Here is a 15952-nt window from a genome sequence, read left to right as displayed (position 1 = left end):
GTAGGAATAAAATAGATATTTAGGTAAATGTAAACACTATGTTTTTCATATATATAGTGGGATGAATATACAAATTTTGGAGAACATTTTATAAAGGCATGATAGTTTAAAATGATTATATATGCATGTTCAATTAATACGATATAGTACCCACTTTGTAACCAGTATCTCTTAACAATTAAAAAACTAGCACAGCTTTGACACCAGTGGGACACTGCCAAACTTTCCTAGTCCATTCTATCTATAGCTGTGTCCAGGAGCCTCTACTTAATTACTGAATTTTCCAAATGATGAGTTATTCCTGGTCAAACCCATAGGGAAGCTGTTTATAGATCTGTTCATCTGTATCCAGTGTACATTACATTCTTAGCTTCCTGGTTCAAAATGGGAATCCTCACCCATTTGAAGATGTAGATACTTCTAAAATCTCTTTCTAATAATATTCTAAAATTATCTCAGAAGACATCGCTGCGAATTCAGGAGGCAGAGTTAGCCCATAAAGTGATCTGAGCTATGGCTTTGGACAAAACCATGGGGTTATTTCTGCTGCCTCTAACTAAAACATGATTCTATCCTGGGTCTCTGTAGCTTCCCTTCTGTACGTATTCACAAGGAGAATGGATCAAACATGATGAATTCTTTTTTTCTTACAATGATGAAAATTAGCTTCAGTTTGTGGGTTAATTTCTGTTTCAAAACAACAAAAGGGGCTTCCCTGGTGGCACAGTGGTTGAGAGTCCGCCTGCCGATGCAGGGGACACGGGTTCGTACCCCGGTCCGGGAAGATCCCACATGCCGCTGAGCGGCTAGGCCCGTGATAACCATGGCCGCTGAGCCTGCGCGTCCGGAGCCTGTGCTCGCCGCAACGGGAGAGGCCACAACAGTGAGAGGCCCACGTACCACAAAAAAAAAAACAACAAAACAAAACAAAACAAAACCAACAACAAAGGGATTGTCCCTTAAGTCTTTTCTCTTTCTTTAGATATCAGGCAAAATAAAATGAAAACCTTCCATTAAACTTGGTACTACCCATTTTTTAGAGAGTAACTTGGATAAAAGAGATTAAAAAGGAAAGTGTAAAGCCCATAAGCTTTCTATTTTCTTGTCTCTCCTATCTTGAAAACATTTCATAAAATTTGACCCACGTTTTCTACCCCAAACCAGGTAGGAATAATTGTACTCATCTCAGAGGGGTAGGAAAAGCGGTTCCAAAATTAATGGACTAGTAAATTACTGTTGATTAGGGTATGGAGTTCCTAAAGTAATATTTCAAATAATATTTCATTAAATACTACCTGAAATCGCCATCAGGACCTATAATATTACTTGTGTTAAATTTGCAGTTGAGGAATTTTTTTTTTTTTTTTTTTTTTTTTTTTTTTTTTGCTGGCTCCACCCAAATGCTCAATCAGTTGAAGGATTTCCCTCCTTCCACCACCATCATATTTGTGGGTATATGTTTAATATTTTCATGACTGTTCCCGACACAACACTTACATATTTCCAAAGCTAACTGGTTACACACTAGTTCACATTGCCAAGTACTATTTCTTGATCTGATTTCCAATACGCTTGCTTTTGTAGCCACTGAATTATGAAGAAAAACAAGAGGTGACCCTGCAAATCAGTGTAGTTAATGAAGCTCCACTTTCTGGTAGTTCAAGACGAACCGTGAACATGGCGACTGTCACTGTTAATGTACAAAATCAGGATGAAGGCCCTGAGTGTAGCCCTGCAGTGCAATTTGTTCGTATTAAAGAAAATGTACCAGTGGGCACAAAGCGCAGTGGATATAAAGCATATGTCCAGGAAACAAATAGTAGCAGTGGCATAAGGTACTTGTAATTCTGTTTTAGTTGATTTCAAATTTACCATGTTTTTAAAATGTATAACTTATTTTGATACCAGTATTGTAATTTGGCTTATGATCCATTTTGCTATTTTAATTCATCATTACTTACAGGTATAAGAAATTAAGTGATCCAGAAGGATGGATCACTGTTGATGAAAACTCAGGATCAATCACAACTTTCAGAAGCCTAGATAGAGAGGCAAAGACCACCAGAAATGGTATATATAATATTACAATCCTTGCCTCAGACAAAGGTAAGAACTTTGTGTTTAAGCCAGCTATATACACCCCCAACTACAGACATCCTCAGTTTTTAAACAACATACATTTTTAAGTCAGCTGCATACATTCTCAAAATTTATTTCACCCCAGATGACAAATAGAGTAATTGAGAGGTTTGCTATAATTTATTAACTCATGTCTGCTTTCTAATAGTACCCTCAGTTTTGTATGTAATTACAGTATAAAATAATTTAGTCATATAAAATACTTGAGACTATAATTTATTAAAATTAAATAATCATTAAAAATTGAGAAAATTACTTCAGAAAAATTAGCTTCAATTTATTTAGTCATATCTCTTAAAATATTCACTTTGACAGGAAAATTTATTACAGAGAGAACATACTTACTGCCTCATAGGTCAGTCCTAAAAAAGTTATATCTTTCTACAGGAAACTGACAATATACTTGGGGGTTAGTATTCTGATATTATAAAGTTAGAAAAATACTGTGAATCCACAAAATCATATAAAACGGAAAATCATTTTCTATGAGCCCTGTAAAATTGGAATGTGAGCACAATGATTAGGAATGAGATCCTTTTCGTGCATAAAATATAATTTTACCATAATATACATTTGAACTTTTTGCCTCTGTAAAATAAATATGTTAACTACAGTAAACATAAATTATTATACTATAGCTTGCAAAATTAGAATTTAGAAGTGATTTTGGAAGATGTTTTAGATATTTCAACTTTTTCTAAATTAAAGAGAAATGGCTCATATCCATTGATTGAATTGGTAAAGTTGTAATCATTGTTAATTTAACTTCAACCAATTAAAGACTGCCCTTTAAGGCCTCAGCTTCCTTTGTCCCTTTGTCAAAACATGCTTTTTGGTCAAAGCAAGTGAAAAGAAGAGAAATAATATGAAAATCAAATCCATTATTTTTACATTTTTAATTGCAGTTGGCAAATGGTTTTTATCAATGAGATAAAAATTACTGTCTGGAATGAGAGATTTTGGATGTAATTTTATTCTACATTTTCCTCTGTCAAACAAATGTTTTTATGGCGTTTAGAAGAGAGGCACTGTTAATCATCATTGTGGTCGAGAATAAATGTGTGACAGGGCTTTTTCCATTAATTTCTTTTGAAGCTGGTAGGGGATAAATAACTCCACATCTTTTTATTTTCTGAACTGAGATCATACTAAAGTATGTTTTTTATTTGTTTTTGTCTTTTACCTTTTTCTAAAATCTATCCTGGCTCATTCCCTTTGAGCCCTCCCAGCTGCTGCTTCCATACGAGAAATGTTCTCTCCTGTGAGCACTGACCTCTGAGCCTGTGCTCACTCCCTCTCCTACTTTCCTACAGCACTTGTTTCCTCTTTTTAAAACTCCCCCTCAAGGATTCTGTCTCAACTTTTCCACACATTTCTCTCTTATCTACATGCATTCTAGTTTTACTTCCTTCTCTTCTAAACAGAGCTCTTTCTTAAGCTTTAAGTTCAATTTCTCTTCTCTTCTCAGTCTAACCTCAGTTGGCAGTTTTGCCCAGGTGTTTCCTCTGTATAGTTGAGTTTTAGGTTTCTACTTTTGTTGTAAGATTCTAACTTTGGGGAGGAGAAGTGTGCTTTCAAATTTTTAAAAAATATTTATCAGAAGAGTGCCATGCACATAAATCATGGACCCATAGGTAGCTCACCTTCCAAGACTTCATTTTAGAAATTGATATTTACCCATATAGAATTATATTAATATTAGAAGGTGAGCATTGCATGCATACATTCCAGTGAATAAAAGAATATTATTTATTAACAGATGAAAAGCAGAGCTGTGAAACACTGAGTTAGATGTCTAAAATCTTTGGTTGAAATATTGTCCAATACTCATCACAATGTGCAAAAAAAATGGAGTTTATTGAACAACTCTAAATATTTCATGGAAGGGAAATTCAAGCACTTAGCACCGTGGTAGCACAGCAAACATTGTGGAGGTCAAAAAATTTTTTTAATTAATTAATTTATTTTTGGCTGCGTTGGGTCTCCATTACTGCGCACGGGCTTTCTCTAGTTGTGGCGGGTGGGGGCTACTCTTTGTTGTGGTGTGCGGGCTTCTCATTGCGGTGGCTTGTCTTTGTTGCAGAGAGCGGGCTCTAGTCGCTTGGGCTCTAGGGCACAGGCTCGGTAGTTGTGGTGCACAGGCTTAGTTGCTGTGCAGCATGTGGGATCTTCCCAGACCAGGGATCGAACACATGTTCCCTGCCTTGGCAGGTGGACTCTTAACCACTGTGCCACCAGGGAAGTCCTGAGGTCAATTTTTAAAGACTTTATAATTAACCAGATTTAATCAGTAAGACATGTGCTTTCAACTCCGTGTGTGGCCTCAAACGGAAAGAAATGGTCAAGACATCTTGCAATCCCAATTTTCAGAGAGAGCAAGAAAATACCACATGGCATAAGAACAAGAGAATTTGAGAGACGAGATTATTCTGTCCTAATAGAAAAGTTGGTCAGATGGATAAAATACATGTATACATGTCTCCCTGCTTCCTTTGTGTCTCTATCTTTTCTTTAAAAGTTGTCCAAAGTGAGAGATGGTTGCACTGTTTCTTGTATCTCATTTCTTCTCTCCTAGTTCCCTTTTCTTCCTGCTGAACTATATCCTTTACTAGTTCTTTCAATGGTGCATTGTGGGTGATAAACCCTGTCAGTTTTATTGTTCTGAAAAATATTTTAATATTGTTCTCATGCTTGATTTGATCATTTGACTTGGTTTAGAATTTTGCCTTAACCCCTTCTTTCCCTCAGTACCCTGCAAGTGGTACTCCATCATCTTTTGGCATTTCTTGTTGCTGATGCATATTCTACTGTCTGTTTAATTATTGTCTCTTTATAGGTAATACATGCAGATAACTTTTATAGTTCCCTAGGTTGTGTTCTATATATAGTTTTAATTCAGTGTTATGCTGAGAATTTATTTTTATTTACCCAGCACTACAGTCAGAATATATTTTAGAAGATCCATTTTTTTTTCTTTAATTCTGGGATATTCTCAGCAAGTATTTCTTTAAGTATTACTTCCCTACCATTCTATTTATCCTTTTTTTCTAGAGTCCCTGTTAGATGAATGTTTATTTCTACTGGAATTTCAGTGTCATTTTCATGCTTATTTAAACAGTTAACCTTCTTTATGCTTTTGAAGATAGTAAATATACGTGTTTCAAAGATATCTTGCATAGAGTGAATTAATCTTCTGATTGTTGATTTTGTTGGTTTTCCTTTAAGCATTAATCTTGCTCATTCAGGAATTTTAATTTACAAGCTTACATTAAATGGGGGGTATTGGTTTGCCTCTGCTTTTGACTTTTTTCTTTCTTCCACTTTACCTCATAGTGGTCTTGTAGTTGCCTCCACCATGTTCTTTTCTGTGGCCCACATTTCAGAACCCCTTCTTAACTTGGTGGGCTATGGCTCCTGGCCCATGATGACCCTGGGAATATCATAGGTTCTTTTGCTGGGTCGAGGCTGTGACTGCATGCCAGTGCCTGGTCTTCCTGCTTTCCTAGGTGGGCACTTTCGTATAAGGCATAGCCCCAGGTCGCGGGTGGCACAGGTTTTTTTCATCCTTTTCTCCATGCCTGATGTTCAAGGCCTTCTTATTAAACAGAAAGAATAAACGATTTAGAGACACAAGTCCTGGATTTATGTTCAACTTCAGACTTCACAACCGTGTTACTAATTTGTGGCCGGGACCCATGACCACCTCATTTTTGAATCTCCAGATTTTCCACTGCAGTGCCCTGTACAAAGTAGTTATTCAGTAAGTTTTTATTGAATACGTAGATAGATGAATTCCTTAGGCTACACCTCAGAGTGATTATTCTGGTTTGAAAATATTTTTCCACTTCTGGGGTCTTTCATGCTTTGAACATTTACGTGTACTAGTTTTGTTCTAATCTCCCAAATACATGCCTTCTGTCTTTCACTTTTCCTGCCCCCAAATCTTAAGTGTTTTCTAAATGCATATTAAACTCCAAGCTCCCTACGTTGGCTTTCAAGGACCCTTGGTTCTTCTTTCCAGCGTTAGCTCCCACCAGTGTGCCTTCCCCTTCATTACGTCCAGAACATAGGTGTGTGTATGTGCTTTCCCACCTCCTTAAATCTCTTTGTGCTTTTAAATATACCAGAAATATCCTTGTTGGTCCCCTCTTCCTTCCTCTTTTTAAAAATCTGTCAAAGCTCACCTCCATAAAAGTTCCCATGTCTATTGCAGCTCTTTAGTGAATGAATGACAAATCTAAATAGCAGTTATTTTCTGTATAACCCATTTGAAATTGATAACGTCTTTCTCTTAACTTACCTTAAGCACATAGCCTGGGACTGTGCTTGTCACTCTCATTTATATGGTACAAGTGCCTAATAAGTAATAAATTTTTTGCAATGTGTAATGTCCCAGTGAAAACTCAAAACATTAAAAAATTGTATTTTCATATCCAATTTTCTAGATAAGAGAAGCTGTACTGGGACACTAGGGATTATACTTGAAGACATGAATGATAACGGCCCATTCATACCTCAGCGGACAGTGATAATCTGTAAAACTGTCATGTCATCGGCGGAGATTGTGGCCATAGATCCCGATGAACCCACACACGGCCCACCCTTTGACTTCAGTTTGGATGGTGTTTCTGATTCAGAAGTACTTAGAATGTGGAGACTGACAAAAATTAACGGTATGTATTTTTAAACATTACTTTGTCCTTCTCAGCATCAGGATATCTAAAATATTTTTTTTCCTGATGGAGTAGAAGAATAATTCACTGAATGGTAACTGCCAACAAAAGAACGTGAGTTTCTCAATGTTGATGTGGTGAGAAGTGCCAGTCTCTGATCAGTCCTGTGCCAGGATTCCCTTTGGTGTTGGGTGAATTCTCATTCGTACTCCACCCCCCCACCCCAGACGAGGTCTGATGTAACCACTTCCTGACTTGTGTACCTCCCACCTGCACAGAGTCTTCATATGACAGTGGTCTCCTAAGTCATAAGGGAATCCCCATCCCTTGCAGGTATGCTACCCAGGAAGCAGACTCTGAGACAGTCTTTCCAGGCTGAATGTTTATCAAGGAGTTTCCTTGGCATTAATATGTGTGAAAGGAAGGGAAGCAGGATTTAGCAAAAAGAGAAATCAAGCTGTAGCTCAGGCCAAAGGACAGCCTCGGCTGACTCACGGGGAGTCTGAACTAAATGGCCCTTCAGAATGGCCATTCTGTTCTGTGCTTTTACGTTGCTTCATCAGTGGGTTGGGCTGCCCTCAGGGATGTGACCTTTGGCAGGAAGGCACAGTCACTGATGGTGCTGATAGCCTCCCAAGCAGCTGGGACAATACATCCCTGATTACAGGGGATCTGGGTATGCATCACAGTGTCCACCATAGGATCCCTTCTTTCTGCACTGCATTGACTTCTGACCATTTCTTGTCTACTGTTTTCTATGTGGGATTCTTCCCCCACTTGGTCCCAGTCTGTACTTCTGACTTTACCCATGTTAGAATCTATGATGACAAGAATGGCAAAAACAAAAGGAACCTCCCTTTTTCCCACCATTGCCTCATTCCCTACATCAGCTCTTAACTTTCCAGCACATTCTGCATCTCCTGACTGCACTACAGTACCTGTGCATCATGATGTCATGTCACTCCAGCTTTCACGACTCAAGATCCACTGTAAGCTGAGTGGGGGGTGCCTTTAAAATGCCCTTGAAAGGTTTTCATTCCCATGCTTTCAATGAGTATTTCTTGACTTCCTATTATGACAAGTTGCTCTGTGAACTGACAACATTTTCAGTGTTTGTAACAGCATTCTAACGTGTGTGTGCTTGAGAACTAACCTTATATTTAGATGTCCTTTCTACTTATTTGGTGTCATAATATTTCTTTTTACATAATGTTAAAGGAGGTGGTAATTTTAAAAAATATTCCTACTTAGTACAATGAAACGTTGTCAGGATTATGTTGGGCAAAACTTTGTTAGTTTAAAATTTTACTGGGCTGTGAAAGAGCCCCAAAGCCTGGGAAATGCCAGGTTAAGAAGAACGTATCCTAAAGAGGCTTTAGGTCTTGCCATGCTATTTATTCTTCTTGGGCATCAATTTACTCATGTGTAAAATGGGATTATTGGGGGAAGTAAACAAGATAGTCAATGCAATAGACCATGGCACGTTTTGAATCATAAATTGTGGTTTCGTTAGTCTTATTATGATTTCTTACACATACATAGACTCACTGGGTTAACCATGCTTTCTCTTAAAATTGACTTGATTCAGTGATTTTTTTTTTTTACCCAAATATCCAAGTTTATATTTAGAGCTTCAAATTATGAAATAATGAAAATGTCACACTGAGCCAGTTAAGTGGGGAGGATTATTCTTGGGCATGGGCATGTGTCATCTACATGTAGAGTAGTATATTTTTGGCGTTCCCAAGACTAGGATTTTGACCTGGATATTTTCTACTATTGACCTAAAAAAACATACATAGAAACCAAAAAAAATACAGTTGGTCCCAGTGTCTTGTAGGACCATGAGAAGAAGTTCCAGCAGCATGACTCATGCCTTGAAAATATGTTCAAGGTTTGACACAACGTATAGAAAACAAAGTAAGGGAAAACATCCAGAATTTTAGTCTATGAAATTCTCTGATGAATCATGCATAAAAGAAAATATACACTGACTGGTATTTTAAAAATTTAAAAATTTTAAAGATGTGATAAAAATCAGTCTTTAAACAAGTCTGTTATTTGTGATAGGAAGGATTTGTTTATCCACAGATAAAATATATTATTACAAAAGCCAAAAGAAAGACCTTTCTAAAAAGAGGCAGTGTAGACAAACTTTTATATGGTTAGAAAGACTTTGTCCATTCACGCTTACAATCGTGTAGCACTTGTGCCTTTCCCATCAGGAATATCCAGTTGTAGGGAAATATGAATATTCTGTCACTAGTTATTTATTTATGCTCAGGAGAAATCAATGACATTCTATAACGCTTGGTTTTATTTCCTTTCAGATACAGCAGCACGTCTTTCCTATCTGAATGACCTCCAGTTTGGACGATATACAGTACCTGCCAGAGTTACAGATAGGCTTGGCCAATCACTTGTCACTCAATTAAACGTGATATTATGTAACTGTGTTACCCCAAGTGACTGCAACACTGACATTTCTCCGCAGATTGGCAATGGAATGCTTGGAAAGTGGGCCATCCTTGCAATATTGTTGGGCATAGCATTGCTATTTTGTAAGTCCTTTCATGAATTCAAATGATAGCTTTTAAAATAACTTTCAGGCCACATTCTTAGAATCAGCACTGTTATCTATGGCTGCTCATTTGTATATAGCTACATTTCTATTTAACAGGCACATATTTAATTTATTTATTGAAAGTGCATTTAGGTATCATTTTAGTGCTATCCTAATTAGCATAGACATAAAATTCAACACAAATACAGCCCTTAGCATTGTTTGTGGCATATCTGGTTAGGGCAGACTTTTCTACTGGATGCTACTTTGACACAAGCAATAATATTTATGTTTTCTGGAAAGTTGTTTTCATATTTGTCATCATAAATTCATAACATTGTTTTACGATAAACTGAAAATCTCTCTCATCCTCCAGGTGTCCTATTTGCCTTAGTCTGTGGGGCTGCTGGGGCAGCCAAAAAGCCAAAAGTATTTCCTGATGATTTAGCCCAGCAGAACCTCATTGTATCAAACACTGAAGCTCCCGGCGATGACAAAGTGGTAAATTGTTTGTCTTTTCAAAATACATACAGATGATAAATTGGCCTAACCAACAATAATGATCTTTTCTGGGCAAAGTTCTTTTGAAATCAGGTAACTTACAATATATAAAATGTCATCAGTCCCAGGGGACAGATAAAATGACATTGATCCTATGGTGATATATGGCATTTCAATTCGGCCATATAGTGTTACGTAATAGTAAAAATCCTTCGGCATGTCATTATTATTTTCTATTTCAAGGGTGTCATGGCTTCAACTTTAGACCCAGTCTTTTTTATATGTTGAAGCTGCTGGTTGTGTGTAAGAATGTTTCATTTAGTTATTCACAGATCATCAGTATATGGTTTTAATTTTTTTTTCTGGCAACAGCAATAAAATGACTACAGGCTTTGATCATCGTGGGAAGAACTTTAATGGAGGCTTTCAGGCTCTAATATAGGTTAGAAAGGAGCCTGAAGTCAAATATATGAAGCAGTAATGCTAACAGGTGATTACACTGCTTCAGCTTTGTTTTCCAGCCTAATATGTGGATGAAGAACAAGTAAGTTCCCTACAAAAAGCATAATTGATGATTAGAGCAGGAAGGATTTAGAAAACAAAAGGATGTTGACATCTAGGAAGGTATTAGAAAAAATAAAACTTAGAGTTTCCTACAGAAAAGTAACATGGAAAATTAGTGGCCAGAGCTTTGGTGTTCTTATTTTCTCTGCTGATTTATTTGTATTTAATTATCACAAGGATTTAGTATTGCTGCTAAGATTTTTACAGCAACTTTTATTTCTATTGATTTTGTTTCAGTTGAAGGGAACTCAATTAGACACTAAATAAAAATACTGATTATTATTTCTGTTTCTGTTCTAGTCAGGTGAAGGGAATCAGGGTCAATCCATGTAAGACAATAGTGTACAATCCTGATCTTGAGATGTGAGATGCTGGAAGGATTTCACAAATGAAGTTGTACAGTAGTCTAAGAAGTTTTCGAAGAAGGAATATACATCAGGCTTTCTGACTTGTCTCAAGGTTCAGACCACTTGACATCTATAGTTTGTTGCTTGTATTGGACAGTACGTGAAGTACTGGGCTTACGGTAGTTAGGTACTTGGGATTGCCAGGACAGATGGAGTTCCTGCCCTCAGAATGCTTACCTTATAGTATGAAAAGTCACAGCATTATCTGCATGATTTGCTCTTTTTCTCATTTTTTTGTTCTCCTCCATACTTCCCCAATGCCAAATGTTTTGTTTCAGTATTCCACCAATGGCTTCACAACCCATACTGCGGGAGGCTCCACTCAGGGAATTTGCAGCACCCTGGGATCCGGAGTGAAGAACAGAGGGCAGGAGACCATTGAAATGGTGAAAGGAGGGCAGACCATTGAGTCCTGCCAGGAGGCCGGGCATCATCACACCCTGGAAGCGTGTAAGGGAGGTGGACAGCACACCCTGGATTCCTGCAGAGGAGGACAAGTAGAGGCAGACAACAGCAGATACGCGTACTCCGAGTGGTACACCTACACTCAGCCCCGCCTTGGTGAAGTGGGTTTCCCTAAGTGACCTACAAATCTATTTTGCTTCCTTTTCAACTTTCTAAATGATTACAGTTTAGTGGCCTGATCTTTATTTTCAATTAATGATTAACCTACTAATAAGAAATTTGATTTTCCTTAATTTTGATTTAGTTATTATCAGATGTTAAGTGGATATTGACTTTTCCTCATATTTTGTTTGCTTTTTAATTGCTTCTGAAATCATATGATATTCAAATTCTTTTTCTCATGACTTTGTGTTGCCGTTTCTCTGATGCCATTGTCATCAGACAAGTCGTGTCTTAAAGACCAAAAGTGGGGTCCAAGGCAATTCCAGCCTGCACAGCCACTATGCCTATCTGGAAAGCTCTGAGCCCACATGCATTCAGGTTCAGTTTAAGGGATGCATTTCACATTAGCCATAATCTTGAAAGAGAAAGCAATGATTACTTAAAACGAACACTTGTATAGTTGCTGCCACATGTGTGACTTTTAGAAACATTCTATGTAGTGAAATGATGGTATGATTGATGATATAGACCAATCATGGGTGTTTTTTATATGTAGGAATCCATCAGAGGACACACTCTGATTAAAAATTAAACAATGAAAGGTAAATCAAAGCAATTATTTTTATGCTAGTAAGTTTCGGTGTTTAAAATAGTAATAAAATATGCTGTGTTTTTTCTCTTGGCAGAAGGTCCAGCAGTGTAATCAGGATAACAGTCACATGCATGCTCAAGACTACGTCCGGACATATAACTATGAAGGAAAAGGATCGGCGGCTGGTTCTGTGGGTTGTTGCAGTGAACGACAAGAAGAAGATGGGCTTGAATTTTTGGATCATTTGGAACCCAAATTTAGGACACTAGCAGAAACATGCATGAAGAGATGAGTGTGTTCTATTTAGTCTACAAAAGCCAGTGGCTTTAATTGTCTCTTCTAAATTATTATTACAAGCCAGGATTTTTTTAAAAATAGAAGATGCTGTTTTGGGGGCTTTTCCCCTTTATTTTGTTGAGATCTCTTTAGCCAAATGTGCTTTTACAGAGGGATGCTGTGAATAACTACACACATTTCCTGATTTTTCCATAGTTTTTAATTACTTGTCTTCCACCTAAGGACACCTGCAGATAGACAAGTTGAGAAAGTCTGCATTATTGTTTACATTTGGGTATAGTGACAGCAGCCAATTTATAGTGCAATAATATGGAATTAACTCAAGTCTATATCATAGACTACTTGGAGTATAACCGAATGGAAAATTGAAGAGGTCTTGCTCTAACATTATCTTCAGTTACCTAAGTTAATTGTTTGTGTGGTGCTTGAAGACTGTTGTTCTAAACATTCTAAAGTGTATACACTACATTCTTGCTATTGTTTTAGTCTTGTAACATGACCTTGCTTCATAAAGCAAAGGGAGATTCCCAACTAAGCACTGTTATTATAATTCCATTTCTGTGGACTTTAGTTTTTGTGTTGTATTCTCTGTGAAATCTGGCACTGAATCTACATTTCCTCTGTTGCCCACCTTCTCCGCAAAATTTAAATTAAAAAAAATGCTGAAGAATGTATTTTTACTCCTGCAAGGTTTTGGCCTTTGGTCCCCGCCACTCCCCACCACCCCTTCTGTCTGCCTCTCAGCCTCTCTTCCCTCTTTCCACCTCTCCCTCTCTTTTTCCCTCTATCTCTCTCTTTCTCTTTCTCTTCTTTTTGTTCTTAAAACTCCAATTTGGGTTGGAGAATATAAATATTTTTAAAAGACTCCTCTTTTTCCTTGCTTATAAAGTGACTTATTCCGTGTTTCTGTTTTATGTAAGCACCTGTATTCTTGGCTTTTCTTAAAATCAATGTAATGTCAATTTTTTTTCTTTCAACTATTTTGGTGATTGCTTCATTATCTCCTCAGCAAAGACCCTTTACTTTTGCCATTCAACTGTAGAAATATGTCATGCTTTTATATGATGCAACATTTTATGTTAACAAAAGGAATAGTGTAATTAAAATTGGGGTGTGGATGTTTAGCGTATAATAGTATATTTACAGTTCATTATTGCAAGGATACAGTTTATAAATGCAAAATAGTGATGTTTTTTGAAATAAGCTTTGCAATACAGGGATCGTGGAATCTCTCTAGGGATAACTTTTATAGCTTTTTAGATGAGGTAGCTAGTTATAGCTATGTGTTTGTAAAGTTTCTTTTTAATATTTTGAGATTACAGTTTTTAACAAATGTTGAACTGGTTCGAACTATTTAAATTTTGAAATAATAAGACAAAGTTAAACTTAATAGCCAACCAAATTCCAGGCTACATTTTACAGCTGATTTCAGTCAATGAATTTTCTATCCATACTAACCATATGGACATTTAAAAAGTATTTCTGATATTTAGGATTGTTAATAATATGCCTATTTTGAATTCACAGGATTGGCTTATAACAATTATTTTTAAAAATTAACACTGGGTAATTTATTCAATAATCAGTTTATCTTTTCAATAGTTTCATCACTACTCAGTCAAAAATACTATTTCTCAGAGTTATTTTTAATAAATTATGTATAAAATTCTTGTATATTACTAGTTATGATAAAGTAAATCAAATAGTTTTTAAAAATCAGTGTGTTTGTTAATCATGTGTCTGATATGAGCTTATGGGATTGTATTTTTCTTAGAGAAATGAGTCTCTTGTTTAGAATCCTGTTCTACATTTTTTAGAATTTTAGAGTTTGATTTGGAGAGGAAATTGTTCCGTTGTCATCACCACATTTATCTAATTTTACTATTCTAAAGACTGTGATGCTATGGGATGTTGGTTAAGTTGCATAATTTCTCTGTGTCTGGTTTTCTTCATCTAAAATGGGGAGTAATAATAGAACTCCTTTCCTAGGGTTCTATTAGGGTGGCTGTAAGACATTTGAATAAAAAATGGTTTTTAAACATGAAAGTCAGAGTGGTCCACCTAAAAGGCACTCCTAATAAAACCAAATAATTTTAAATAAGTCACATAACAACCCATTTTATGTTAATAAAAATCATTTAAGAAAACAGGATAATGAAAAGGTTGGGTTTTTTGGAGGATTATTTTGGTTTTTGTTTTTCATTTTCAAATGTTTGTCAATTGAGCATATGTTTCTTCATAATGATCATCTGATGACTGGATCTTATATTTCCAGTGGTTCAGAACATACATCGCAAAGATTGCTGAAGTATCTGCAAAGGATTGCTTTGTTTGAAACACTGTGAAGCTACTCTATTCAAATTGGCTGGAAAGAGGAACATCCACTTCTTAAAAAGGGCACTAATTCTAAAGCTCTTTGAAAATTACTTGTGCTTAAGATTCCTCCTGCCAAGCCCATCCTTAGCTGCTCTGCTAGCTTGTTGGGCTAAAGAATGGTTTGCCTCCGAGGCAAGCAGTTGCTTGCCTGGGAGTTTAAGACTCTTGGCAGTCACCATGGTTATCTAAATGCAAAAACTCCAGAGAGACTACCTTGATGCAAACTCCCAGCTCCACCCTTGTTAGCTGTGGGATTTGAGAAGTCACTCAAACTTTGAGTCTAGTTTCCTCACTTGTATGACACCTATTGAGGGGGTTGGAGGAGTCTACTTCATAGTTTTGTTGTCAGTTAAAAGAGTTAATTCATGAAAAGACTTGGTACTGGGTTAGCCCTCAATATATATGTCAGCTGCTGCTATTATCATAGGAGCAGAGGATGCCATAGCTGGGAATAATCATAGCTCCTGTATCCACTTCTCTACAGCTGACAACTTGCCATCATATTCCCATTCATTTTCCCCAGAAACTCGATCAGTGTTTTACCTGTGATGGCCTTTGGGAACTTCACGGCTAATAATAGTTTCCAGGTCTCTGAGTCTTGGTAGTCAGGAAGCTACATCATATCTATAGCCCACAAATCAGTGTGTGATCAGTCTTAAGACTTAAATGAAAAGCAGATAAAATTCCTAATAAGCCATACATTGCCTCAGGAAGCAAAAAGAAGGCAAAAATCCTAGAGATTTCCCCTACAAAATGTTGCTTCAACAGAGGAAGCCAACAGAGATCTGCCATTAGTTCAGTGCAATCTGCTTTTGCGGTCTCTGTATAATCATTTTCTGCTTTATTGGATTCCCTGTTTTAAGATGGGGTTTTATCTTTGTTCCTTTTCTTTCTTTCTTTTTTTTAAGTGCAAAATCTGACTTTGACCACAAGCTTTCCCTTTAGTCTCTACCTCCAGCGTTTTCCTGGGCTCAAGATTGAAATCGACCCCAGATTTTGCCCTGGTCGACCCCTTAGGCAGTAACATCCTGACGACAAAATGCTTTTCCTTCTATGTACCTAGAACCATCATTTTTTTTACCTCCTTGAATAATGAAGCTGTAAGAGGTTACATGATATCTATGTAGAGCTACAGGTCTTATCCAGTTCTTCTTTAAGACCTCTATTATCCTATTATTTACTTTTAGGTCAAGACCTCTGTTAGGCTAGTACTTTTAACTCATGCATAAAGACAAACAGCATGTTGCCACATCCAATCAGGTCTTCCTGAGTT

At 36.9% G+C, this 15952-nt stretch overlaps 1 protein-coding gene across 4 annotated transcripts in view; it reads left to right on the top strand.

Moving 5' to 3' along the window:
* The window catches only part of DSC2 (desmocollin 2), a 308378-nt gene that overhangs the window by 18010 nt on the left and 274416 nt on the right, over positions 1-15952 (top strand). For 2 of the 4 annotated variants that reach the window (XM_081252453.1, XM_081252452.1), the window contains 7 exons: positions 1585-1835; positions 1964-2106; positions 6585-6812; positions 9143-9373; positions 9752-9876; positions 11126-11413; positions 12101-14349. In XM_081252453.1, coding sequence (XP_081108579.1) covers positions 1585-1835; positions 1964-2106; positions 6585-6812; positions 9143-9373; positions 9752-9876; positions 11126-11413; positions 12101-12298 — 1464 coding nt within the window. In that variant the 3' untranslated portion in view covers positions 12299-14349. Of the gene's footprint in view, positions 1-1584; positions 1836-1963; positions 2107-6584; positions 6813-9142; positions 9374-9751; positions 9877-11125; positions 11414-12100; positions 14350-15952 lie in introns of those variants that run through there. The other 2 variants (XM_081252454.1, XM_081252455.1) reach the window with 2 other exon arrangements.

Source organism: Mesoplodon bidens (assembly GCF_964165515.1).
Source record: "Mesoplodon bidens genome assembly, chromosome: 13".
NCBI classification, from domain to species: Eukaryota; Metazoa; Chordata; class Mammalia; order Artiodactyla; family Ziphiidae; genus Mesoplodon; species Mesoplodon bidens.
Note: the sequence above shows the minus strand (reverse complement) of the source record. Positions and strands in the feature narration are given on the sequence as shown.